This window comes from Cucurbita moschata, unplaced genomic scaffold (genome assembly GCF_002738365.1).
Source record: "Cucurbita moschata cultivar Rifu unplaced genomic scaffold, Cmos_1.0 Cmo_Scf00032, whole genome shotgun sequence".
NCBI classification, from domain to species: Eukaryota; Viridiplantae; Streptophyta; class Magnoliopsida; order Cucurbitales; family Cucurbitaceae; genus Cucurbita; species Cucurbita moschata.
The window spans coordinates 2,247,006-2,271,656 of NW_019268548.1; the positions used below are offsets into that span (position 1 = coordinate 2,247,006).

Below are 24,651 nucleotides of genomic sequence, written 5' to 3' on the forward strand. Positions count from 1 at the left end.
TTTTTTTTTTTTTTTTTTTTGTTGTTATATGGCAAGTGGAGAAATTATTTATTACTCAATTGATGTGCCTCTTAAGTGGCGGGAATGTATACAAATTAAATTGAAATAATCTTTTATATTAATTTCAATTTGACTCGATTGACCCGAGTAACCGAACTAAAGTTCACAATCCAACTTAATATTATTTACCATACATGTTACATTAATAATTAAAATATTTTAAATCTTTTTTGAGTTAGGTTAGATAGCTCGGGTTAGTAGTATTATCGAACCATATAAACACTTTTAAATGAAGATAATTTTGGAGGTGATAAAATTAGCGTCGAGTCGAGAATCGAGTATTTTGTATTGGTGTTTAAGGTTGAATTTGATGCATGGGAGGCACTAATATTTTATTATAAAATATAATATCCAGGTAAAAACGATTTGAATATAAAATTGAGTAAAAAGAAATTATATTAAAAAATAAAAAAGCTCTGTTCCATCACTTCCAAATCGGAAACCCTTCCGTCTCGAGATTGATGCTTTTCGTCAATGAAACAAAACGATATCTTAATGGTTTACATAAATAATTATTTATATAAAATTATAAAGTTAGATTAACTTAACGTCTATCAAATTAGGTACAAAAATGGTTAACACATCATAATCATCATCACATTATAGGACGCAAATTTTGGTGAAAGAAAGTTGTTCAATTATTAATTAAATTGTGGAAGTGAAATTATTTAGGTCAGAAGTTCGATCCTTCTATTTTTATTTAATAACAAAAACAATTATCACGTCATTATTTTTAACTTTACGTCATTATTTTTAAATTAAATAAGTAAAGAAAAATAGAAAAAATGATCAGATAAATAACCACATTTAATGAATTTTTTATACGTGTGAAAATTGGGTGGGGTTGAAGTATAATTAAACAATTTATTGGGTCTTCCTCTTAAATAACTGCAAATGGAGGGGGTGAAATAAAATATGGCCATAAGACACGGTTCCTTGGGTGTATGCGAGCTGATTTCATTAATTGCGACAAATTACTGAATTGAGTCAATTCTTGTGTGCGGGCGGGCCCACGGTGTAATTGGGGAAGTTCTCATGATTAGATTAATCAGACGGTTGATAATTAAAGATACATCAGATTACAAGCGGAGCCCACGAAGCCAATGATTTTCTTTTCTCTTTTCAATTTCGGCTATGTCCCAACTCCGGACAGAAGGAAGAGACCTGACCCAATGAAGCTGAGAATGAGCGAGTCAACTTTTTGAAGTCCAACCGCTGGAACCTCTTTAATTCCTCTGCACCAAATCCAATAAATTTTAAAACCCATCTTTAATTTCCGCCATTGTTGATTACCCAGGTCTTGATTTTTCTAGAAAATGCAAAAAAAAGGTATCTACGGACGATCAATTTCGTCCGTTCTTCGCTTTGTTTGTCTATAAACTTGCCATTTGATTGTGTTTCTTCTTCTGTTAGTATACTTTTGAAGCTTCTTGATCCTGTTGATTCTGTGTTTGGTTCGATTTCTTCTAATTTTAGGTCGTTTCCGTCATTGATTTCCGCAGGGGAGATTGTTCCTCTGTTTTGACTCTTCAGAAATTCGTCGAGAAATTTGATTTATCTTGAACGGAAAGGTCAATCCGTTTCCGATTGCTAAAACCCGATCTGGGTTTTCCCATTTCCAGGGAATTTAATCATGGGAATGCAGAAAGATAGGGTGAGATTCAATGTTGGCGGTAGAATGTTCGAAACAACCGCCACAACTCTCGCGAATGCCGGCCGGAATTCCTTGTTTGGGGCACTTTTCGATGAGAATTGGGATTTACGATCTGTTAATTCCGATGAATTCTTCATTGATCGGAACCCTAATTGCTTCGCCGTGCTTCTTGATCTCTTACGCACTGGAGAGCTTTACGTTCCGACGAATATGCCGGAGAAACTCCTCTATCGGGAGGCTCTCTTCTACGGCCTGCAGGATCACTTCCGCTCCGCTAAATGGGGGCAATTCGACGGCAATAGATTGAAGCTTTCGCATTCTACAACCGGCCAAGCCCCAGGAGATGGTACTGCCATCCGAGCTGGTCCGGACGGTGGTTGTTGCATTGCTCATGGATGTATGGTTCATGTCTACGATTGGATGCTCGACGAACACCCTCCGATCAATCTCGATTATCAGCGAGTCAACGACGTGGGGTGGATCGATGCCGAGAATATCATGGTTAGTGTGTGTGAGAGATTAGGCCGTGGTGACGGCGGAATGGGTCTATTCAGCAAGTCAACAGGTGAGCTCCGGCATAAGTTTCAAGTCAGTCATGAGAATCAGGTAAAGAGCTGCACGGCCGGAGCTTTGAGTTTCAGTTCAGATTATAAAATCTTCTCTAGTTGTAAAGGTAGAAGCAATGAGTATGGGATTGGCGTTTGGGACCAAATGACTGGAAAACAGACAGATTTTTTCTATGAACCAGCAAGTTGGTCGCTCGGAGATGCTGACAAGCTCCAATGGCTGAATGGAACCAATTGCTTATTGGTTGCAACCCTTTTTCCTAGGAAGGATAATTGTTACATAAGCCTGTTGGATTTCAGGGAGAAGAAAATGGTGTGGTCTTGGTCGGATATCGGAGCTCCGTTAACCGTCGATGAGAAACGAGTAAGGGACGCCATAGCCATGGAGGAGAGCAATTCAATCTGTGTAGTGAATGAGTATGAAGATTTGGGGTTCTTGGATTTGAGAAGCAGTGGTGGAGGGAGCATACGGTGGAGCTCAAGAAGTAGGCTAATGAAGGGGAAGATGCCAGAAGAGCCATGTTACCCTAAGTTAGCAGTACATGAGGGGCAGCTATTTTCATCTATGAATGATTCAATATCAGTGTTGTGTGGACCTGACTGGGTTTTGACGTCCAGGCTTCGGCGAAGCGTCGGTGGTTCGATCTGCGACTTCTCGATTGGCGGGGATCGTCTTTTTGCACTTCATAGCGAGGAGAATGTCTTCGACATTTGGGAGACACCACCTGCGCCTGTAATGTCATCGTTTAGCTAGTGCTGTCCTTCTTCCTGATAGAAAAAAGGTTCTCTTTTTGGTTATTGGATTTGTAAGATAAGAGTAGTTGAAGAGAAATAACGATGCATATAGCAGGACGTCTTGGTTCGGAGAAACCGGAGATGTTGGCTAAGAAAACAGAACGAAATAGATTTAGAGCAGACAGTTTGTATGGGTTCACCACTACTATAGTAATAGATAATCTCAATATTTCTTCCATCCGTGGATTTTGGCTCTCCATCTTCCCTTTGAATTACATTGTAGTTTCTTTCCGATATCTCACATTGGTTAGAGAGGAGAACGAATCATTCTTTATATGGGTGTGGAAATCTCTCCGGAGTAGACGCGTTTTAAAAACTTTAAAGGGAAGCTCGAAAGGGATAGCCTTAAGAGAACAATATTTGCTAGCAGTAGGCTTGGTTTGTTACAAATGATATTAAAGTCAAATACCGAGTGGTTGCCAACAAGGACACTCGGCCTCCAAGGGGGGTGGATTGTGAGATCCCACGTGGGTTTGAAAGGGGAACAAAACATTCCTTACAACGGTGTGGAAACCTCTCCCTATCAAACGCGTTTTAAAACTGTGAGACTAATAACGATACATAACAGGCCAAAGTGGACAATATCTACTAGTGGTAGGCTTTGGCTCTTATAAATGGTATAAGAGTCAGACACCGAGCGGTGTGCCAGCGAGGACACTCAGCCTCAAAGGAGAGTGGATTGTGAGATCCTACATGAGTATGAGAGGGGAACGAAACATTTCTTATAAGGGTGTCGAAACCTCTCCCTATTAGGTACGTTTTTAAACTGTGACAGCGAGACCACAAAATGAAAATGTATTAGCAATGCTGTTTCTTTGAACGTTCATAGGAGAGAGTACAAGTATTGACCGTTCATTTTAAAAAAAACAAGTTCTCACAGAGATATGAGCCAACCATAGATCTGGTGGTGACAAAGATTCCATGTATGCAGCAGATAACAAGCAGAAAGATGCTTGTTGTCATATGAACAGTTGCAACTGCTACGACTTATAGATCCAATGCCACACCCCATTGGCTTAAAGCTATCAAAAGTAACCTCTCTCTGTTTCAGAAATCACATGGTCTCTCACCTATGCCTCACCAAATCCAAATCATTACATTCTAAGTACCAATAAATGGTTACTGCACAACAAAAAATAATGGCAATAATTGTGTATTGATCTTTCTCAGCAGGTGTATTTGAAAAGGATTATGTTTCCACCTTTTTATAAAGTGGCAACAGTCACAAATAGGAAGGAATAAGAAAGATAAATCAAGCAAAATCAGGCATAACTTTCCTGAGGAATGTAATGGGATAAGAATCTTCTGGATTGAGTCGATCAAAAGCGACGTAGTTTTCCTCTTTACTGTAGACATGGCATATCGTCATGATCGTCTTCATTAATCGCCAATTCCATGAAGCCTCATTCAGATACTGTCGAACGTGTTGCAGGGAAAACAAAGATCGACGAAAAGGAAGCTAGATTGTTAGTGTCATGGGGAGAAATGAATGCTATAGATAAGCCAGACTAGATTTTGCAAGAACTGAATTCCAGACATGCAGTGAGTCTGTATCATTACCTTTCCCCAGTTTTCTTGAAGAGACTTGTGGGCTGCATGTAAGTTGTAACTTGGTATTCTTGGAGAAATATGGTGGGGAATGTGCACATTGATGTGGTGGCAGAGAATTTCGATCCTGTAGAGGGGCGAAGATAAAATTAGAAGCTAAGTCAAGACTAGAGGAATCTCACAAACTGTAACGGCTCAAGTCCACCGCTAGTAGATATTGTCCTCTTTGGGTTTTTCCTTCTAGACTTCCCCTAAAAACGCGTATGCTAGGGAGAGGTTTCCACGTCCTTATAAAAAATGCTTTGTTCTCCCCTCAACTGATGTAGGATCTCACAATCCACCTCTTCAAGGCCCAGCGTTTTCGCCGACACTCGTTCCCTTCTTCAATCGATCTGGGACCACCCCCAATCAACCCCCTTCGGGGCCCAGCGTCCTTATTAGTACACCATCTCGTGTCCACCCCCCTTCGGGGCTCAACCTCCTTGCTAACACATCGCCCGGTGTCTGGTTTTGATACCATTTGTAATCGCCCAAGCCTACCACTAGCAGATATTGTCCTTTTTGGACTTTTCCTTCATGGTTTTCCCTCAATGTTTTAAAACGTGTCTGATAGGGGGAGGTTTCCACATCTTTATAAAGAATGCTTCGTTCTCCTCCCCAACCGATGTGGGATCTCACACAACTCACTGGAACTTTTTTTAACACAACTTTTTATAAAACTTACTAAAAAATACTGAAATACGCCTAAATAGTGTCACAATCTGCAATACGATTGTGCTCCGAGTAAGTCATCGAGGACGATGACTAAGTTAAGTGGGGGAGAAAGTCACAACCATACTATGAAGAGAGTAGGTTGTGGCTCTCACGTCATGACAAGCAAAGCGGCGTCACAACCTACTCTGTTCATAGTATAGTTGTGACAAACAGCACCTTATCCGCTTAGTATCGAATTGAGCGAGAGAAGAGAACAGAGAAAAGAAAAAAAAAAACACCAAAATGAATGATTCAATACCACTTCGGATAAGCACAGTGCACTGTTCCATTGAGCTGAGCTTGAGCTGCGTTCCACTCTTCTGAAGATTTAAACGGTATATGAGGAGCTGTGTGATGGACCATAGTGAAAGTGCTCATCTAAGCAAAAAACCAAAGGTATTTCTTAGATACACAACTATAAGTAAGTAAACAGTAGCTAAATTGATCATATAGGAAACTTTCATAACAAGAGGCAAGCAAATGATGTTACCCAAAAGTGGTAGCCAAGCCATGGCATTAACCAGAACTTGACCCATCCGATAATCCCAGCCTTGTAGATGATCAATGGCCATCCAATAAACATAAACGCAAAAACGCAAGCTAGGCTTATCTTCACTCTTTTCACTTCATTTGGTCTGAACTTTTTCACATCGAAATGCCACATCAACCTGTAATGCACAACAACAGCTTGTTGCAGCTTGTTGCATATTAATGAATGAAAGAGATCTTCGTATAAAGTCAAGTTATTCTTGCAAAGGAACCATCCAAGGTAACTTACCAATGAGCTATAGACATCCACGGACGAAACGGACCATATCCATATACGATTGCTTTACGCAGAAGAGGATCTGAATCAAATTCCTCTTTCCACACAGGATGCCAAGCTGTATCTTCTTTCAGCCTACATATGTGGATAAGAATAGCAATGGAGCTTTAGCTAAAAAAGGATGAAAGGCAGGAATCTTTAGGTGTAATTAACCAGCCAAACTGAAATATTGATTCGTATTTAGTCATAATCTTTAGTGTGAGATCCCACATTGGTTCGAGAGGGGAACGAAACATTCCTTATAAGAGTGTGGAAATCTCTCCCTAGTAGACAAGTTTTAAAACTGTGAGACTGACGGTGATACGCAACGGGTCAAAACAGACAATATCTGCTGGCGGTGGGCTTAGGTTGTTATATTTAGTTTTTCAATGACTCGAGGCAAAATGCAAAACATATGGAGAAATTCTATTAACTCGATCCTAACGCACACGAGTTGCTGCATGCTTAACAGTGTCGAGATAATAACATGTCATGTGTACAAACCTAGCACTATTCGTGTTGTTCTGCTCGATATTACTGATCGAGGCTTTTGCATTGGTTAATGGAATGTTATCCTACTTTAGTAAGACATTTATTTCTACTATAGAATGGAACAATATTGAACTATACATATGCAGGAAGATAGAGCTAAAACAAGGATTTTGAAGAGAGAGAGAGAAGGAGAGGAGAGATTAATACTACATGTTTGTCTTTGCATGATGTTGATCATGCTTAAACCGCCAAGGCTCATAAGGGTATATTAGAGGCATAAAAGCCAAAGTACCCACAATGTCTTCCACTAACTTGTTCCTTGAAAATGACTTATGGGCACAATCATGACCTATAACAAAGAACTTGAAGGGGAAAGTAACTTCAGTGGCCTGAGTTGCAAGTCCAACAAGGATGAAAGAAAGAAGCAACCAGAAAGAATATTTGAGTAAGACTAACCCCTGTTATTGCAGTTCCTGTCCATGCCCAAGCCAAAGGTAGTAGATACCATGGAGCTTTTGCAATCATGATGAGGCTTAATGCGCAGGAAGCAACAGATACTAAGACAGATTTCCATGCTTTCACGTCATTGATCTCAAAAACCTTTAAAAAAGGAAAAGAATAAGGTAAAATACATGAACATTACCTAACTAGCTAGGTTACGTAAGAACGGAAAACGGTTAGGAACCATGATTCTCCACAATAATATGATATTGTCCACTTTGAACATAAGCTCTCGTGGTTTTGCTTTTGGTTTCCCCAAAATGCCTCGTACTAGTGGAGATGTATTCCTTACTTATAAACCCATGATTATCCCCTTAATTAGCCAATGTGGGCCTCCCTCCCAACAATCCTCCCTCGAACAAAATACACCATAGAGCCTCCCCTGAGGCCTATGGAGCTCTCAAACAGCCTCCCCTTAATCGAGGCTTGACTCCTTTCTGTGGAGCCATCGAACAAAATACACTATAGAGCCTCCCCTGAGGCCTATGGAGCAAGCAGCCTCCCCTTAATTGAGGCTCGACTCCTTTCTCTGAAGCCCTCAAACAAAATAGACCCTTATGTCGACACTTAAATCACTTTTGACTACACCTTTGAGGCTCAAAGAATTCTATTGACATGGCTAAGTTAAGGGCATGACTCTGATACAATGTTAGGAACCCCGAACCGGTTTCCCTAAAAGGCCTCATACCAATGAAGATGTATTCCTTACCTATAAACCCATGATCATCCCCTAATTTCCTCCCAACAATCCTCAACATAATCATGAACGGACGCACAATCAAAATTTTATTTGACAGATATTAAACACTTATGTTGCAGCAATTGAAGTACCTCTTTTGGAAGGGATTCAATAATATCTTTTAACCTAACATCTTCAGGAAGAGGTTCTCCAATTTTCTCGAATCCATAGCTTTCTGATAATCCTTTTCTATATTCAGCACTATCTGCTGAAGAAGGCAGTGGTGCAACTGGAACAGCAACAGCCCGTGTAATTGCAGCCCTCTTCACAGGAAGCACATAGTTTTGTCGCTTGATTTTCTTCTGAAACATTACTTCCCTCTTCATACCTGTTAGACGATCGAATCTATCAATAATCGAACGGCTCAAAACCCAAAAGGAAGATGCTGAAACAGACCAGGAGAATAATGGGAAGCAATTTTCCGGGTTCGAGCTGAATTCTGACGGGGCCCCTTATAATCAAACCAAAACAACAAGAAATCAAGAACATAAGTACCATAACCAGGAAAGATCACAAAAACGCCATGGCGGGAAACATACAGTAAAAAGAAACACAGAATCCGCAAGTCTACTAGCCATTATAACTGATGAAATCGCAGATAAGAAAGCCCTCTTAGCTTGCTTGAGCTCTTTGAATGAGAGACAATGGACGGCGGAATAGGGGAAAATTCTTAATGGATATCAATCTCCTCAAGTATGCAACAAATCCTTCCCCTACCGTTCTTTAAGTGATAGGCTTACCATAAAAGGGGTGATCCTTTTCGAGAATCCGCCACTAGTGTGGAAAGCGGCGCTGATATTACTCGATTTCCGTCCCGCAAGAAGTCTACTGTTTTCTTCCATTGTTCATGGACACCCCTGAGGAAATCACGGCATTGCGTACACCTGTTGGTCTCGAGCATTCAAATTTGGCATCTATTTATTTCTTCAGTCGTCAAACCTAACCGTCGTGATTAATAAATTTTTAATTATTATGGTGCTCAATTATCGGTTATTTTAAGAATTAAAAATAATACAGTTTATTTATTCAATTATTTCTTTCTCAGACTATTCCTTAATTATAAACTCATCCAAAATGTCTCATATCAATGAAGAGATTATTCATTGATTATAAACTTATGATCATTTTCTAAATTAGTCTGTGGGACTTTTATAATCCAACTGAAAAAACCGAAAAAAAAAAAATTTAACTAGTTGTACGTATTAAATTGATATAAGAATGTAAATATTAAATTTGTACCTAAAAATAAATTATTAATTTAATATAAATTCATTGGATATATATAACTCAAATCTATCCCTTTATAAATAAAAAAGAAATATAATTTAACTTTCCATTGGATAGATCAATCAATGAAATTTTTTAAAAATAATTAATGTATCAAATATAAATATAAATTTTTTATTTAATAGAACTCTAAAATTTAAATTGGATAGTATTATGTAATTATGAGATAAAATATTCAAAAATTTAGAGAAAAATTTAGAATTTTGAAAATTTATAGATCAAATAGACGACAAAAAAAAAAAAAAAAAACATATATTTATAATTTAATCATATATTTAATAAGAAAAACATCTATTTAATAAAATTGTTCAAAAAATCCGATCAACCTAACTCAAACCAAGATTATTATGTGTTGAGTTGGTTCATGATTTCCTGTGGGCTAAAACGAATCCATTGTTAATGTTTAGAAAATATATTTTTACTCACGACATAATAATATATATATAGTATTTATTTTATTTTTACTTAATTTCATAATTTTTTATTATGTTTATTCTCGAAGACTTTTAAAAATATTTTTTAACAAATTTAAAGGTAAAATGTTTTAAAAAGATATATTTAAATTTAGTGGTAAAATTTAATTAAATATTTAAAAATAAAAATTTTAACTAACAATTTAAATAAATAATCCAACCACTCGAATAAATCAAGCTTAAAAAATTTATATAGAAATACAAATATACATTTTATATTTATATTTATCTTATTTGTGAGTTATTGGGTGGTTGCTTTTGATGGCAATAATTGAAAATGAAAAAAATTCGAGTAATATATATATATATATATATATATATATATATGTTTATTTATTTCTGGTGAGAATATTAATTAATGAATTCTTGACCTTCACTTGTAATTATCGATGCGGCCAAGCGAAGCAGAACAAACACCTAACATCTATGGAAATTTGTTAAATACGACGGTAAAAATAAATAAATGCGAAGAAATACAGATGGCAGCTAATTATGGTGTCCACGTCATCCATCTCGGAGGTATCAGCCATGGCAGAAGCACGGAAAACTGAAACTACTAACAAACACAGGAAAACGAAGCCGTCTGCCGGGAAAACCACTGCATATCGACGCAACACACGAAGGGGAAAGGGGATTACCAGCTGAAACGTTCGAGCTTCAACACAAAGGAACTGACAATAAACGGAGTCAATCGTTGGCAGTTTTCGTTTTATACGAATGAATTTCGGGCTGGAATTGGGAGGATTAGTCGGCAGATGATATGGCGTTGCTGCGCAAATTGTTCTTCCGGAAGCCGCCCGATGGCCTTCTCGAGATCTGTGAAAGAGTTTACGGTACTGTCTTTCTGTCTTCTTTTTGCTTCGATTGATTAGGCTTCCTTTTCTAATGGCCTGAATAATGTATAAATTCTCATTCTCGATTGTTTTGATGTGAGAAGATGGGTTTTATGGTGCATCAGCTTGTCTTTTGCTTATTTTAGTGGTGAAATTTCTGATACGAGAAGGGAACTTTAGTACAAATGGGGAATGGAATCGAAAGAGAATGTTGTTTGCGGATTCCGTATCTCACAGTCTTCATTTCTCACGCAATGAAGTTGAATAAGCTAGATTGAAGGACTTAAATCTATCTCTACCGCTCTGGATGAGTGATTGATTAATTTGGAACCATTTCTAGGTTGGTTCTGTACAAGTCTGAAACGTTGCCTGATTTTGGTTCAGAATCTCTTGTTTATTTAATATGATGTAGCCTTCAAACTTGAATATAAGAACGCACGGATCATGTCTCTATCTGTATGCAGACGAGTTGGGAAAGATACTGTTTTAACTTTATATTTGTTCAGAGAACTTGAAATTGAACTTCTGAACGATATTAGATTCAAATTTGAGAACATGTTGCTATACTGGCTGACATGAACCTGTATTTTGTATTGCAGTTTTTGATTGCTGTTTTACCACAGATTCGTGGAAGGAGAAGAATTATGAAGCTTACTTATGTGGAATAGTTGCTCAACTCAGAGAGCATTTAGCAGATGCATCGTTCTTGGTATTCAATTTTAGGAGATTAGAGATGCAAAGTCAGATGGGTGATATCTTATCGAAGTATGATATGACCATAATGGACTACCCTCAGCAGTACGAGGGTTGTCCAGTTCTGACAATGGAAGTGCTTCACCATTTTCTAAGATCATGTGAGAGTTGGCTTTCCCTTGGACAAAATAACGTTTTGCTAATGCACTGTGAGCGTGGTGGTTGGCCAGTTTTAGCTTTCATGCTTTCGGCTCTCTTGATTTTTAGGAAACAATATAGTGGGGAGCAAAGAACATTGGACATGGTTTACAGGCAGGCACCGCGTGAGCTTTTACATGTTTTGTCTCCTATGAATCCAGTTCCTTCTCAATTAAGATATCTTCAATACATTGCAAGGAGGAATGTAGCCTTAGAATGGCCACCTATGGACAGAGCTCTCACTTTGGATTGTATCATTTTGAGATTTATTCCAAATGTTGATGGAGAGGGTGGTTGCCGTCCAATATTTCGAATATATGGACAAGATCCTCTGCTCGTCAGTGATCGAGCTCCTAAAGTTCTGTATTCAACTCCAAAAAGAAGTAAAAATGTCCGTTCTTACAAACAGGTGATGTGATCCCTTAATCTGTATTTGTCAGAATCACAAGTTGATTGAAAACAAACCTCATATTATCATTTCCAGAAGCATTAATTTTTCAAGTGATAAAGGGTTTGGATTCTTAATACATTGTTTTCTTCTTCCCATATGAACATAGCTAAGCGGTTAGAGTATATCTACTTTCTCTACGAGTTCGAGTAAATTATTTTCTTCTCATAACATCATAGCTGGCCAAGTTGGAAATTCTGCAGCTTAGAATGGACATCCCATATTCTTGTAATTGTTTAACCAAACTCTGCATCTTAACTACTTTGTGCTGATCCTAATGTTCTCTCACTGCCGCCTATTTTAGGTTCAAATTAACTTTCAACATGATAACAAACAAAAATTTGAAGTGCGATGATCATAAGCACCAATTTTTTTTTTTTTTAATTTAAATTTCTACTAATTTTGAATAGGAGATTAACTTTGTGTTGCTCCATGGTTCAGTGGTAAATGAGCTATCTAGGCAATCAAGTTAGACCAAGAAGTTTTGAATTTATGATTTAATCTGCAAGAGAAATTCATTTCCTGTACTTTTCCTATGCTTTCGCCCTCTTGGCCTAGTCAAAAGTAAAGCCGACTGATTTGGAGTTAAGTTAACACTTATGTTTAAATACACTTAAAATCCCCGATGTTTCCAGATGGTCAACCTTTTGTACCCTGTTGCAGGTAGAATCAGAACTGGTTAAGATTGATATTAATTGCCATATTCAAGGAGATGTCGTTCTTGAGTGCATCAGCTTGCATGACGACATGGAATCTGAAGAGATGATGTTCAGAGCAATGTTTAATACTGCTTTTATTCGCTCTAATATCTTAATTGTCAACCGTGAAGAGATCGACACTTTATGGAACGCTAAAGATAAATTTCCAAAGGAGTTTCGAGCAGAGGTATGCTTGTTTTTCCTGGCATGATTATCTAGTACTGCCTCTCTTGCTTATTTTCTTTGGTCATCAATTGAATGTAGATTCTTTTCTCTGAGATGGATGCTGGAACTTCTACTGTTCCAAATGATATACTTTGCATTGAGGAGGATGGTCTCCCCATTGAAGCATTTGCTAAAGTACAAGAGATCTTTAGTCATGTGGATTGGTTAGATCCCAAAGCAGATGTTGCCCTTAATATGCTTCATCAGATGAATGCCTTAAACATAGCCCAAGAAAAGACAGACAATAATTCTCTTTGGAGTACACAATTTAGTTCTTTACTTCAGTGTACAAGTCCCAGAAAACTTCCGCAGAAGTTCACATTGGAGAACAAACTTTTCCTAGAGAAGGAAGAGTCTGTTCCAACATCTAAGTTTTCTCCGGATGCTGCTAAAACTGAACAGAACAATGAACCTGATTCAGTATTCCAACAGGTGCCTCGATCTTCAGGGTCTTTCCCACTTAACTATGACATTTTGCAAGATTCGCGGAATTCAGAGAGAAGCAATAGGACCTCACACAGTGCTTCGGTTGGAAGCCACTCATTTCTTGATTCTGAAGGAGAAACAGAGGTTTCTCATCTGAAAACTGCATCTTCATCTTTTCTGAATGCAGCATTGGCTGTTTCTCTTGCGCCTGAATCTCTTCGCACTAAAAGTTTCCTTACAGGGACAACCATGCCACCACCTCCTCCTCTCCCCCAACTTTCCATGGATATTTCTGTTGCTAATTCTGTAGCTTATCCTCCCCCTCCAACTGCATCAGCACTTCCGTCTAATAATTTATCAACTCTAGGACCAGATAAATCTTCTCTCACCGAGGAAAGAAAAATCTATTCAAAGGATCAAAGTCAGTTATCAACCATTGGCCCTCCCCTGTCTGTAACCTCAGCAATTGCATCCTTAGTGCCTCAACCACCACCTCCTCTTTGTACATCCACTGTAAATCATACAATTTCATCTCCAGTTCCTTTGCCACCACCACCTCCGCCTCCACCTCTTCCTATGACGTCTAAACAGGATGAAAGTACTTCAACATCTCCATTTGTTCCTCCTCCACCACCACCACCTCTTCTTATGACATCCATGCAGTTTGGAAGTACTTCAACATCTTCTTCTGTTCCACCTCCGCCCCCACCTCTTCCGTTTAGACCGGTTGAATATACTTCAACATCTTCTTCTGTTCCACCTCCGCCCCCACCTCTTCCGTTTAGACCGGTTGAATATACTTCAACATCTCCATCTGTTCCCCCTCCTCCACCACCGCCAACTTCCACCACAGGCTCCTCTTCAGCTGTTCCTTCTGCTCCCCCTCCTCCTACCCTTTCTGGGAGAGGGACTTCAAAATCTGGTGAACTATGTTCTGATTCTCTTCTCGAAAATGGTTTGTCTAGGTGTCCTCCGCCACCAAATAGTTATCCATTAGGTATAAAGGGACGGAGTTTGTCACGCACTATAAATTCAAGATCACATATAACCAAGAAACTTAAGCCATTGCATTGGTTAAAGTTATCTAAAGCAGTGCAAGGAAGCTTATGGGCTGAAACTCAAAAAACTGGTGAAGTTTCCAGGTATGCCAACCCTTAATACTAGAGAAGTTTTGAAACAAGTCAAACAATGCTTCTGAACCAATCAAATTAATATTTTGTTGTAGGGCACCAGAGATTGACATGTCAGAGCTTGAAAGTCTTTTCTCAGCGGCAGTTCCTGCTCCTGATCTGCTCAAGAAGTCAGGTGGGCCTGGTTCAGTCGGGAATAAACCTGAGAAAGTACAACTGGTAATTAAAATCATCTAGCAGTTGATGCTGGGCATCATATACTTTAGAACTATCATCATTCTTGTGACGTCATTTCCTGTAGGTTATGAATTATTACTATAAAAAACTATTACAGCAGAGGGATGCATCTGGTGAATGACTGACAACGGATCATTTTAAGGACATTATGTAGTTATATAACAAACCAAACCATGTATACTGATAACATTTAGAGAACATTAAAAAAATTATGCAAAAGAAACCTTTTTCCGGACATCATCGTCATGACTTCTGTTGTTTTGAAACTTAGGCTCCGGACTTCAGTGTAGTCGGCCATCAGTGTAAGCAGTTGAAATGATTGCACTCAATCCTAGAATAGCAGCAATCATTTCTCTTCATTTATTATAACTTTTAATTTTCTTAAAATTTATGTATTAAATGAAAGATTTCGAGAAAATTTCTGTTATTAAACTACTCGAAGTGGAAATATATACAGACTACTCCAAGTGAAAAATGTTTACAGACTAACAACCTAACAAATAACCTGCTAACCAGCTTAATAACTTCCAACTAAAATAACGAGTGAATAATTTCTAACAGTATGCACTTTTCTGAAGCGGGTGCTGTTATAAATGAAAGATTTGTGGTTTTATTGAAGGTTAGTGTTCTTTATAGAGTCATAAAAGACTACCAGTGTTCTTCAATAATTAGATAACCACAATAATTGCAAATGTCATTAATATTATCCTTTCTGATATGGCTCCTTCAAAAACATTCTTCAAAGTAATACGATTTTTTAAAAGAACGCTCATCACCTTTTAGATTGGGTGTAGTTGAAATAATTTACTACATGGTCAAATTAAGCACTATAATGAGTGGCTATTCGATTACATGCATGCATCGCTTTTGAGAATCAGACTAAATTTATTTAATATTTTATTTTGGAAAATAGAATTTAATTAATGAACTTAGAAAGATCGAAGAGACTTCTTGTAAGACTTGATATTTCTTTCCTTTAAGCTTCTTCTATATTATTGTAGATTTTATATCAAAAGAACAGATCATATGAATGAATACTGTTGTAACCAGTCATTTATGCAATTTAACCACTTATAATTCCAAATTCCCTCTGCTGTTGTCTGATTAACTATTTCCAATTTTGTGCTAAAAGATTTTTATTTGAAATAGTCATTTTGGTAGCTTTTCCTACCAGTATCTTGTTGCTGACATTGTTTAAAAACGCAAGTATTAGCATGATTATTATTGCTTTCTGCTTCTCCTTCTAGTTATAATTAATATCAACTTTTTTGGGATTCCTTGATGTTCTGTTTGATTACCTGCCACTGTTACAGATTGATCATAGGCGAGCTTACAATTGTGAAATCATGCTTTCAAAGGTTAAGGTGCCTTTGCAAGATTTAATGGTAAGATGGTTTATATTTAACATGCTTATAAGATCTATATTTATATATCTTTCAATTAAGTAAAATATGCTTCAATTATCTAATCATCATTGCTACTTGATGTGGTGCTAAATGAATGATTGACAACGAAACCATGGAAGAATTGTCGCTCCATTGTTGTTTAGCAATGTTCTTGCTGCTCAACTTTAATAGATTTGTAAAATCTGTCTTCTATTGTTGGCTAGTGTATAGTTAGCGTCGATGAAACAAAATGAAAACTTTTTTAGGGTAATAAGAACCCCGGGTATAGAGTCAAGATGTTTGCCAATTATCATGATAGCAATGTCAATTCTATGCATTATGTTGCTTTTTTTGTTAGTTTGAATTGTAGTATACCTCTTCTTCTGATGTTTGATGTTTGTAGTGGAAGATGACCTTTTTTTCTGTTATTCTTCAATCAATGATAATTTGCTTTTTAAAAGAATTCGGCTAATTAGTATCGTTGATATTTGTGTGTAATGCACACTCAATTTTGTTTGGTAATTTATTCTTACTAATTAACCTTAAATAGTGTGCCTTCTTGGGTATTGGTGGCAGAGTTCTGTGCTTGACCTTGAAGATGCAGCGCTGGATATCGATCAGGTTGAGAATCTTATTAAGTTTTGTCCGACAAAGGAGGAAATGGATTTACTCAAGGTTGGTAAATTATAAAAAATGATAATCCTTGAAAGGTCTTGCATTCTCTCTCGGTGAAGGCACTAAAGGCCTTGTTAATGCTAATAATTTAAGTACTTCTAAGTTTGGGATAAACTCAAGGGGTAAAGCGAACGATGGATAATTAATGCAGGCATGCTCATGTGCAGGGCTACACCGGAGAAAAGGAGAAGCTTGGAAAATGTGAACAGGTTCTTAAAGAAACTTTTCGGCATGGATGACATGTACATTACATGTTTATATAACTGATGCATGAAGAATGTAAAATCGCCTCTTATAACCAAATTTATCGTAATTTTATTACTGCTCCGAAGATAAGCACGAAATAATACTGAATTGTCTTGAGGCAATTTCTTATTCCTCAATGGCAGTATGTGGATTATTAACATGGTGATTTACAAACTATTGAGCAACATATGCATGAAATATTAAAGTTGGTGAAAAATGTTTTCCCCTGCAAATTAGTTGGAAAATTTTCTGTTCAACTTAGATAAATTAATTCGCGACTTTATTACTTTGTTGATCAGTGAGGTTTTTTTACTTTTTTTTCTTTGTACGTTATAATGCCTTAAATGCAAGAAACGTTCTGGTTCCATTTTGTTAATTCCTAATGGAATTTGACAGCAATCAACTGAGAACTTTCCTTAGTTCTTTGAAAAATTAGCATAGTGAGAACTTTCCTTGGACCTTTTGTCTTTAGTTGTTTTGTTGTTAACCTTGTTTTCCCCCTCATATCATTGTAGTGAATATATTGAGTTAAATTTTTCATGTAGCGATGCTTGAAAACTTGTATTGCGTTTCCCTATTTCTAATCTCATCCACTATCTGTCATTTTTGTTCAAACTGCACTGCTGATCAAATTTGGAAAATTACATTCTCCTTCTTCCTTTTTTCCTCATTTCTCTTTTTTTAATTAAAAAAAAAAAGTTTGGTCGAGTTTAGAATGGACGAATGATATAATATTTTTTCTCACAGTTCTTCTTAGAGTTGATGCAAGTACCTCGTGTTGAATGTAAACTTCGAGTTTTCTCATTCAAGATGCAGTTCAGCTGTCAGGTCAATAGCCTCACCTGCCACATCCACACACACGCACGAATATGTAGATAATCTTTAACGATCCCTGTTGTTGGTCATGCAGGTCACTGACCTCAAAAAAAGCTTGAACTTTGTTAACTCTGCTGCAGAAGAGGTAATTTTTGCCCATGGTTCTATGATATGGATTTGGGATCTCGTTTCTCTTTTCTGATATCTTTATTACAGATAAAAAGTTCAGTGAAGTTGAAGAGAGTCATGCAAACAATACTATCTCTAGGAAATGCTTTAAACCAGGGAACAGCGAGGGGTTAGTTGATGTTGCATCTATATTTTCTCTGAATTCAGTCTATTACAGCCATTTGTTTACCATCATGAAGACAGTACATGAATTTATCTGAACATTTTAAACTTCTTGTTTTAGAATCATTAAAAATTTGAAAACTGACTTCCAGAGGTCTTTTAATTTGAACTCCCTTTCTTCTTTTGTTTCCTATAAACCATTTCCACAATAATATTTTTAATTTGTACGTTACATTAAATTGAGTTTGCTCCCTTCCCCCCCTTCTCTGTGTAGAAAGATTATCACTCTCATGCTAACTGAAATATTTCTTTTATAATCGTCTCATTGACTTCATCTACTCATTATTGTTGTTCCTTTTCAGGCTCTGCTATAGGATTTAGGCTGGATAGCCTTCTTAAACTGACAGAAACGCGTGCACGAAACAACAAGATGACTCTAATGCATTATCTTTGCAAGGTGCAACTTGTACTGTCTATTGCTCAATGAGCATGATCTACGTTTTGTCGTTTTGCTAATGTTATGTATCTCACTTTTTAAGCCGTACGATAACATGTAGCCAGAAGTGAGAAAGAGTGAGGGGGGAAAAAGAACAAGTAAAGAAAAACGTGTGGGTTGGAGGAGATTGGCGCCTTCTGTAAAACAATCAAGAATGGACGATAACGACACCTAAAATCAGGAACGGAGTGGCATGAGATTAATTGAGAGACTGTTATGGGATTAGAAAATTACGGTGATGCTTGAGTTTTTCAATTTTATCTCCGGTAGTAAAAATCTAGAGCTAGTTGCAAAGATAATAATATACTTGAAGTGGTTCCATGATGATCTCAAGCTGAATTTCTTTGTTCTTACTTTAGGACCCGTTGATGGTTATTGGAGAGAATTAAGCCTCTTGTGTGCTTAATAATCTCTTAAAAATCTCCTTAACTATAGTAGTTCATTTCGGGCATATTTTCTTTATCTTCGTCTCAAGTTTAGGTACTCTATTTTCTTTAACTGGCGTAGTATGGTCTACTAGAACTAGTTTTCTGAGTTTATTATTTATTGACAAGTGTAGATACTTGCTGACAAACTGCCAGAAGTTTTGGATTTTTCTAATGATCTTGCAAGCTTGGAGCCTGCATCAAAGGTTTTATCTCTTTTAGTTGGTTTTGGTCCTTTTTTTTTCCTTAGTGCATGTGTGTGTATTTTTGGCTGTGACTGAAGACAGGTTCGACTTCCGGCCAGGTACAATTGAAGATTTTGGCAGAGGAGATGCAAGCAATTAGCAAAGGGTTGGAGAAAATAGTTCAAGAATTGTCTACATCTGAAAATGATGGCCCTATATCCAATAATTTCCGAATGGTATTAAAGCTCACTGATTTAAGTTACCCGTCTAATTTACTTAGAATTATGTTCCTTGAGCTGGGAACTTCTGCTGTCACTAGAAAATAATTTTTTTCATTTCTTAGACAAGTTTTATCAGTGCTCTGTTGACTTCATTACCTCCCCTCTCCCCCGGTCGTTCAGGTTTTAAAGGAGTTCCTCCGTTTTGCTGAAGCTGAAGTCAGAACTCTGGCTTCACTATACTCTAGCGTGGTAGGTGCTGTTTCTTGGTGCATCTGTTCAAATTTTGATCCTCTGCTTGGATTAGGTTATTGCTTATCTGGAACTTGATACTTTTCAGGGTAGAAATGTAGATTCTTTGATTCTTTATTTTGGAGAAGATCCAGCTCGCTGCCCCTTTGAACAAGGTATATATGTTCATTATGAGCAGAAACAAAGTGTGAGATGTTAACCGTAGATGACTCCTTTTAGTGTCGTTGTTGGTCTAACCCCGCTCCCCCCACTGCAGTTATGTCAACCTTATGCAACTTTGTGAGTATGTTTAACCGAGCGCACGAGGAAAACTGCAAGCAGATAGAGCTTGAATTGAAGAAAGCAACTGAAAAGGAAAAATCAAAGACGGGGCACGTGCACAAAAAGACGAGGACGAAGAAGTTATCACGCTCCCAGGTCGAGATTGGCAATGTCAAGTAAGTTAGCATGTCAAGTTCCTTCAAGTAAGCCCTCTTGATCTACAGACATCCAACACAAGCAATTAGTTTCAGTGGGAAGTGTACCACTCCTTCATGAGGTAACATTCTTAACCCGGTTTCATAGCGCTTTCGTCGTCTATCGACATCTCAAATTCATAGCTTCGTTTCTCTCCGTATATTCAACAGCCTTTTGAGCTTTAACATTGCTAGATGATATCGTTATTTGCACTGCAGCAACCCAGGCAGATCAAGCTTCATCCTGTTGCTGAATGCGCTGAGCAGGCTGGCTGCTTGTATCAAAACTGAACAAATTCTTGTGTGTACATAATCATAAGGGGATACAAGAAAGTCACCTTTCAAGGTTGCTTTGTAATTTGAAGATCCCCTGACATTCTTTTGTTTTGGAACAAAAATTCATCCAAATGTGTATTTAGCTTTACCATTATTTAAAGAAAATTTTGAGTTGTGTTATGCCTATTTACACTACTCAAAAATGTCTCCTGCCTGATCATTCATTGTCTTTCTATATTATGATCAACACTTTCTCTAGGGATAAGAATGTCTTTTCCTACCATGTTTCGACATTCAATAGGGATTCTATTTTACCTTGTTGCTTCTCATCTCCATCCGTGTTAAATCATTAATCGATTTCCTCGATAAATATATTTATTAAAAAGAAAGGTAAAGAATCGAACAAATACATTATGAATTTTAATCATTGTTATTTGTGTCAAGAAATTTTAACTTTTTAATATTTCGATATATGTGTTAATCAGCTTAGCAGCATATTATTGATTAAAATTGATTAAAGTATTGTTATTGAATTATTTATAGCTTGTATTTTGTGGTGATTAAAAAAAATAAAAGTATTCTTTTATTTTTTTTAAGTTCAAGCATATGCATGGATTTTTTTTATAAAAAAAATAATATACATTTTATTTTCATTATATATAAATATAACTTAACTAAGCTCATTAATCAATATTTGTAAAATATAACTGATTAAATATACCTTCTATTTCTATATACCAAACCATTTAAATATTTCAATTATATCAGAAATATTAAAATAAGATTTAAAAAATCGAGAAAAAAAGAGAGGAAATGCTAAAATGGTCCAGCTGTTACACAGCGTATAAAACCCCGGTCGTTTCTTCTTCTTCTTTTACAGCCACGTCACGGAATGCAACTGCTTAAAAGCATTTGCGTTGCTTTCATTCCAGTGGCAGAGTTGCAGAGCTGAGGCCCCGTCCCGCCACTGCACGGTTCGTTTCATATTCTTCGCTTATCTGCATATCTTTCTCGATTCCTCCACGCCGTTCTGTTGACAGGTGAAAGAGTTTTTCGAAGGCTTCATTTCTGTAATTTTATTTTTGTGTCTCTGTACTCTGCCTGTGCTTTGATTCTATTATAGTCGTTTCTTCTTCCTCATGGATTCGTATTTTGGTGCTCCATGCATTGCGTATGAGAATCGACTTTCATGCATTTAGCCGACGATAACTGAGCTTCCTCTTTGCTTTTTGGATGTTATGAACTTCTCGTTTTGATATAGTAGACTGTTTCGCTGTTAGTCTGCAGCTTCCTTGTTCATGGCGTCGGAGAGAACTTACAGTAGTGGATGTGTTTGAATGCGAGCATCACGAGCATTTTGAGCATTTTTCTTTGGCTGACTAGTACTGTATGGCTGTTCATGGAAATAACTTGAAAAAACAGAATGAAAAGAAAAAAGAGGGAGAAGATCTAAGTATTAACATTATTTCTTACTGAAAACGGCTTAAATAAACTATTAGTTTCCTTCACGATATTTTCGAAAATCATATTTCATGTGGTTTACGCTTTGCGTGTTCATGTTTTCATAGGTGGCTGAGTTTCATGGATGTTCTTCATAGCTTAATTCAATCCACTCTATGCTTTTTGCTTTCCGCATTTGTATTAACTCCCTGATTTTCTAACGGAAAATCTTTTCAGTTATGAGCATGTATTGATAATAGTTATTTTAACAATACTATCGTAGGAGAGAAAATAAACTTCGAATATTTGTTAGCGATTAGTTTGCATTTTCTAACTAATTTAGTCGGTTATCTGATGGCAGAATTTGCACTGTGTATAAGGTTCGAGAAGCTTTACTTCTCTCTATTTTCACGTCTGTAGATGATATTTGATTTCACAAAAAATAAAATAAAATAAAATGATCCACTGATTGACGAATTTTGTTTCTTCATTTTTTGCCTTCGTATGGAGACAATGATATCACGTGCCAGTCAAGAACCGGAGTCTATTACCCTTTTTCTAACAGTAATTGAATAGTTATGCTGGTTTAGGTCTTTGATTGGATGGTCGTAGAAGAGGACAGAGCAGAGAACAAAGTAATGAAAATTCTTTAATTGTCCCATCTATATTATCTTGCTTATCCTGATAAGTTGTAATGCATTTATTTCCTGATACTGACCAAGATTTGTGTAAATGGGAATTGAAGCGTTGACAGAGCTGGGATTATTTCATCTAGATTTGTATGGCTGTGCTACTAGAGAAATTCAAAGAATAGATAGGCTCTCCATCAACTGTATCACGTATTGATATTTCAGTGTCAATGTAATTTCTCCTTCACATAAGATGCCTAGAAAGCTCTTTGTCCATTAGCGTATTTATTCATGGTTTTTTTAATCTATTTTTAACATCAAGTTTCCAATGCTAGTACATGGAGAATCTCAGGGTCATGAATGACGGAGATATTCCCTTTGATGTTTTATCTCGGTTGCCAACGAAGACTCTTGTTGAAATGAGGTCCGTTTCTAAAGGGTGGCATGAACTTATTTCAGACCGCTCATTTGTACAAGCTCAGTTCCAGAAGACTGGATTGACGTTATCTGGTTTCATCTTTCAAGAGAAATACCAAAAATGCCTTGACGATATAAAAACATTTAGCTATATGCCAGTAAATGCAGATTCTAAGGTGCAGAAAATGGTCCTTGGTTTCCTGCCCGAGGATGTTGTCATTTTGGCATCCTGTAATGGCCTGGTTTGTTGTAGAAGTTGCTTCCCTACACAACGCCCTACAATAATCTACGTCTGCAATCCTTTGTTTGAGAAGTGGGTGAGTTTTGAAGTGGCTCAGCTGGACAGGTTCAGCAACATTGCTCTAGCATTTGATCCCATCCTGGACCCTGTAAACACTTCAACGAATTTCAGAATAGTTAGAATTCAGCAGTTGGAGAATGAGCAAGAGGAATTGCACTACACGTTTAAAATATACTCTTCAAAAACAGGAACCTGGAAGGAATCAAATGAAGTATGCTATTCAAAGGGCAACTTGTTGAAGAACAAAGGCATTTATGCTAAAGGGATCTTACATTGGCTTACTGATACGGATCAAATCCTTGCATTTGATACAGAGAAAGAACTATCTCTGTTGATTTCATCTCCAATTCCTGTCTTGGAATTTTTCATCAATGTCCCTGGAACATGCATTGGAGAATCCATGGGCTTGCTACATTTCATCATGATCTGTGAAGATGGAATTATTGTTTGGTATCTGGAAGATTATTTTGAGACAAAATGGATGCTCAAACATTCAAAACGGCTCCAAGTGATTGAGGAAGAGAACCCAAGAATGTTTTTCAAGTTACAAAAGAGCATGCAACAGAAACTGGTTGCGGGTATGGATCCATTGATGGATCCCTTAGCATTTAAAGATGAGGTCTTATTGATGAGGGTGTATTCAACAATCTATTTCTACCACACTGAAACAGGCAAGGTGATGGAAGTCTGTAACGTTGCCAGTTTGGGTCCAAACCCCTATGTTGATCCTTCAGCGATTCCTTATTCGTTGAGCTTGGTTCCCTTGAACGTTTCTCTCTCACATTTTGACTCAAACAGCAACATAACCCCCAGCGAGAACTAGTAATCCACTGATGTTTTCCCATTTGTGGAATAGATAGCTAATAAGCTTTTCTCTCTTTTCATTGGAATATAATGGGGTAGGATTTTGGATATAATAGACAAAGTTTAGGCTACAGATCACTTTTTATTCCTATGGCAGCATAGGGCGTGAAGTTGCATGTTATTTCCCTTCTATCTTGGGAAGTTATATGAACTATTCAAAGGACAAATATACTATCTACATGACCTTTATTTCCGTCGGGACTCGGAATATCTACACCGTCCATTCAATTTTTCCTTACTTTGTCATTCATTGATAAAATTATTACCATCTATCAAATAATCATCGTTTTTGTGCGGTTCTGTAAGTAACAGTTGGCTTTGGAATGGCAAAACTGGATTCCTTTCTCTGCACAAGTTCAGAATCTTGGCATGGAATGAGCCTTGAGGTAAGCCTGATAACTTTATATTTAGTACATTTTTTTCTTTCAATTGGTAAGTGGGGATTGCAAGTCAATTACAGCAGTTACTGGAGTAAATATATGTGTTTGGGAATTTCTTGCGTCATTGTGATACGTGTACCAGGAAAGTGTTGGATGGTTACATTAGAAGATTTCCCATATGCCCTTTTAATAATGCTTTTATTCATGAAGTTGATCGGTTCCGTTGCTTTTAAACTCATGAACGTTTTTTTTTTTTTTTTTTCAGCTTTTGTTTTTCCCAAGATGGTTGGCATGCTTCAGAATGGAAAGTTCCTTTGTCTTCATGAGGTAACATTCTTA

General features: G+C 37.1%; 4 protein-coding genes across 9 annotated transcripts; 3 read left to right on the top strand and 1 right to left on the bottom strand.

Annotated features, from left to right (window-relative positions):
• Positions 1–1,193: 1,193 nt before the first annotated feature.
• Positions 1,194–3,255, top strand: LOC111429777 (BTB/POZ domain-containing protein At2g24240-like). Its single transcript, XM_023065781.1, has one exon. The coding sequence runs from the start codon at positions 1,694–1,696 to the stop codon at positions 3,032–3,034; it is 1,341 nt and encodes a 446-aa protein (XP_022921549.1). The 5' UTR covers positions 1,194–1,693; the 3' UTR covers positions 3,035–3,255.
• A 957-nt stretch (positions 3,256–4,212) lies between these two features.
• LOC111429776 (omega-6 fatty acid desaturase, chloroplastic-like) lies at positions 4,213–8,812 on the bottom strand. Of its 3 annotated transcripts, XM_023065779.1 has the most exons (11): positions 8,654–8,793; positions 8,453–8,541; positions 8,310–8,364; positions 8,006–8,241; positions 7,130–7,273; positions 6,884–7,035; positions 6,155–6,277; positions 5,867–6,044; positions 5,636–5,754; positions 4,636–4,750; positions 4,213–4,489 (listed from the first exon to the last, which is right to left on the bottom strand). In XM_023065779.1, exons 2-11 carry the CDS (start codon positions 8,489–8,491, stop codon positions 4,328–4,330), a joined length of 1,323 nt encoding a protein of 440 aa, XP_022921547.1. In that variant the 5' UTR covers positions 8,492–8,541; positions 8,654–8,793; the 3' UTR covers positions 4,213–4,327. The 3 variants fall into 3 exon arrangements, with proteins under 3 accessions (XP_022921547.1, XP_022921546.1, XP_022921548.1); XM_023065778.1 differs by lacking the exon at positions 8,453–8,541 and having other exon boundaries at positions 8,654–8,811; XM_023065780.1 differs by lacking the exons at positions 4,213–4,489; positions 4,636–4,750; positions 8,453–8,541 and adding an exon at positions 5,510–5,559 and having other exon boundaries at positions 5,614–5,754; positions 8,654–8,812.
• A 1,289-nt stretch (positions 8,813–10,101) lies between these two features.
• LOC111429774 (formin-like protein 13) lies at positions 10,102–20,474 on the top strand. Of its 4 annotated transcripts, none has more exons than XM_023065777.1 (19): positions 10,102–10,506; positions 11,106–11,806; positions 12,509–12,730; positions 12,808–13,874; positions 13,938–14,336; positions 14,420–14,543; positions 15,875–15,946; positions 16,523–16,621; positions 16,789–16,830; positions 17,615–17,695; positions 17,778–17,828; positions 17,900–17,981; positions 18,337–18,431; positions 19,030–19,101; positions 19,200–19,316; positions 19,482–19,550; positions 19,639–19,705; positions 19,807–20,088; positions 20,225–20,474. In XM_023065777.1, the coding sequence occupies exons 1-18, from the start codon at positions 10,434–10,436 to the stop codon at positions 19,989–19,991; spliced, it is 3,618 nt and encodes a 1,205-aa protein (XP_022921545.1). In that variant the 5' UTR covers positions 10,102–10,433; the 3' UTR covers positions 19,992–20,088; positions 20,225–20,474. The 4 variants fall into 4 exon arrangements, with proteins under 4 accessions (XP_022921545.1, XP_022921544.1, XP_022921543.1 ...); XM_023065776.1 differs by having other exon boundaries at positions 12,808–13,683; positions 13,741–14,336; XM_023065775.1 differs by having other exon boundaries at positions 12,808–14,336; positions 20,177–20,474.
• A 700-nt stretch (positions 20,475–21,174) lies between these two features.
• Positions 21,175–24,085, top strand: LOC111429994 (putative F-box protein At3g23950). Its single transcript, XM_023066085.1, has 2 exons — positions 21,175–21,321; positions 22,686–24,085. The coding sequence occupies exon 2, from the start codon at positions 22,689–22,691 to the stop codon at positions 23,889–23,891; it is 1,203 nt and encodes a 400-aa protein (XP_022921853.1). The 5' UTR covers positions 21,175–21,321; positions 22,686–22,688; the 3' UTR covers positions 23,892–24,085.
• The last annotated feature ends 566 nt before the right edge of the window (positions 24,086–24,651 follow it).

Bases quoted from the DNA above. Each gene is read 5' to 3' on its own strand.
- LOC111429777 (XM_023065781.1), top strand. From the start codon at position 1,694: ATGGGAATGCAGAAAGATAGGGTGAGATTCAATGTTGGCGGTAGAATG.
- LOC111429774 (XM_023065775.1), top strand. From the start codon at position 10,434: ATGGCGTTGCTGCGCAAATTGTTCTTCCGGAAGCCGCCCGATGGCCTT. The intron at 19,102-19,199 runs GTTTTATCTCTT...ACTTCCGGCCAG, and splicing joins GCTTGGAGCCTGCATCAAAG to GTACAATTGAAGATTTTGGC. The intron at 19,317-19,481 runs GTATTAAAGCTC...CCGGTCGTTCAG, and splicing joins TATCCAATAATTTCCGAATG to GTTTTAAAGGAGTTCCTCCG.
- LOC111429776 (XM_023065778.1), bottom strand. From the start codon at position 8,755: ATGGAAGAAAACAGTAGACTTCTTGCGGGACGGAAATCGAGTAATATC. The intron at 5,755-5,866 runs GTAACATCATTT...TTTTTTGCTTAG, and splicing joins GGCTTGGCTACCACTTTTGG to ATGAGCACTTTCACTATGGT. The intron at 4,490-4,635 runs GTAATGATACAG...CACGTTCGACAG, and splicing joins TTCAAGAAAACTGGGGAAAG to TATCTGAATGAGGCTTCATG.
- LOC111429994 (XM_023066085.1), top strand. From the start codon at position 22,689: ATGGAGAATCTCAGGGTCATGAATGACGGAGATATTCCCTTTGATGTT.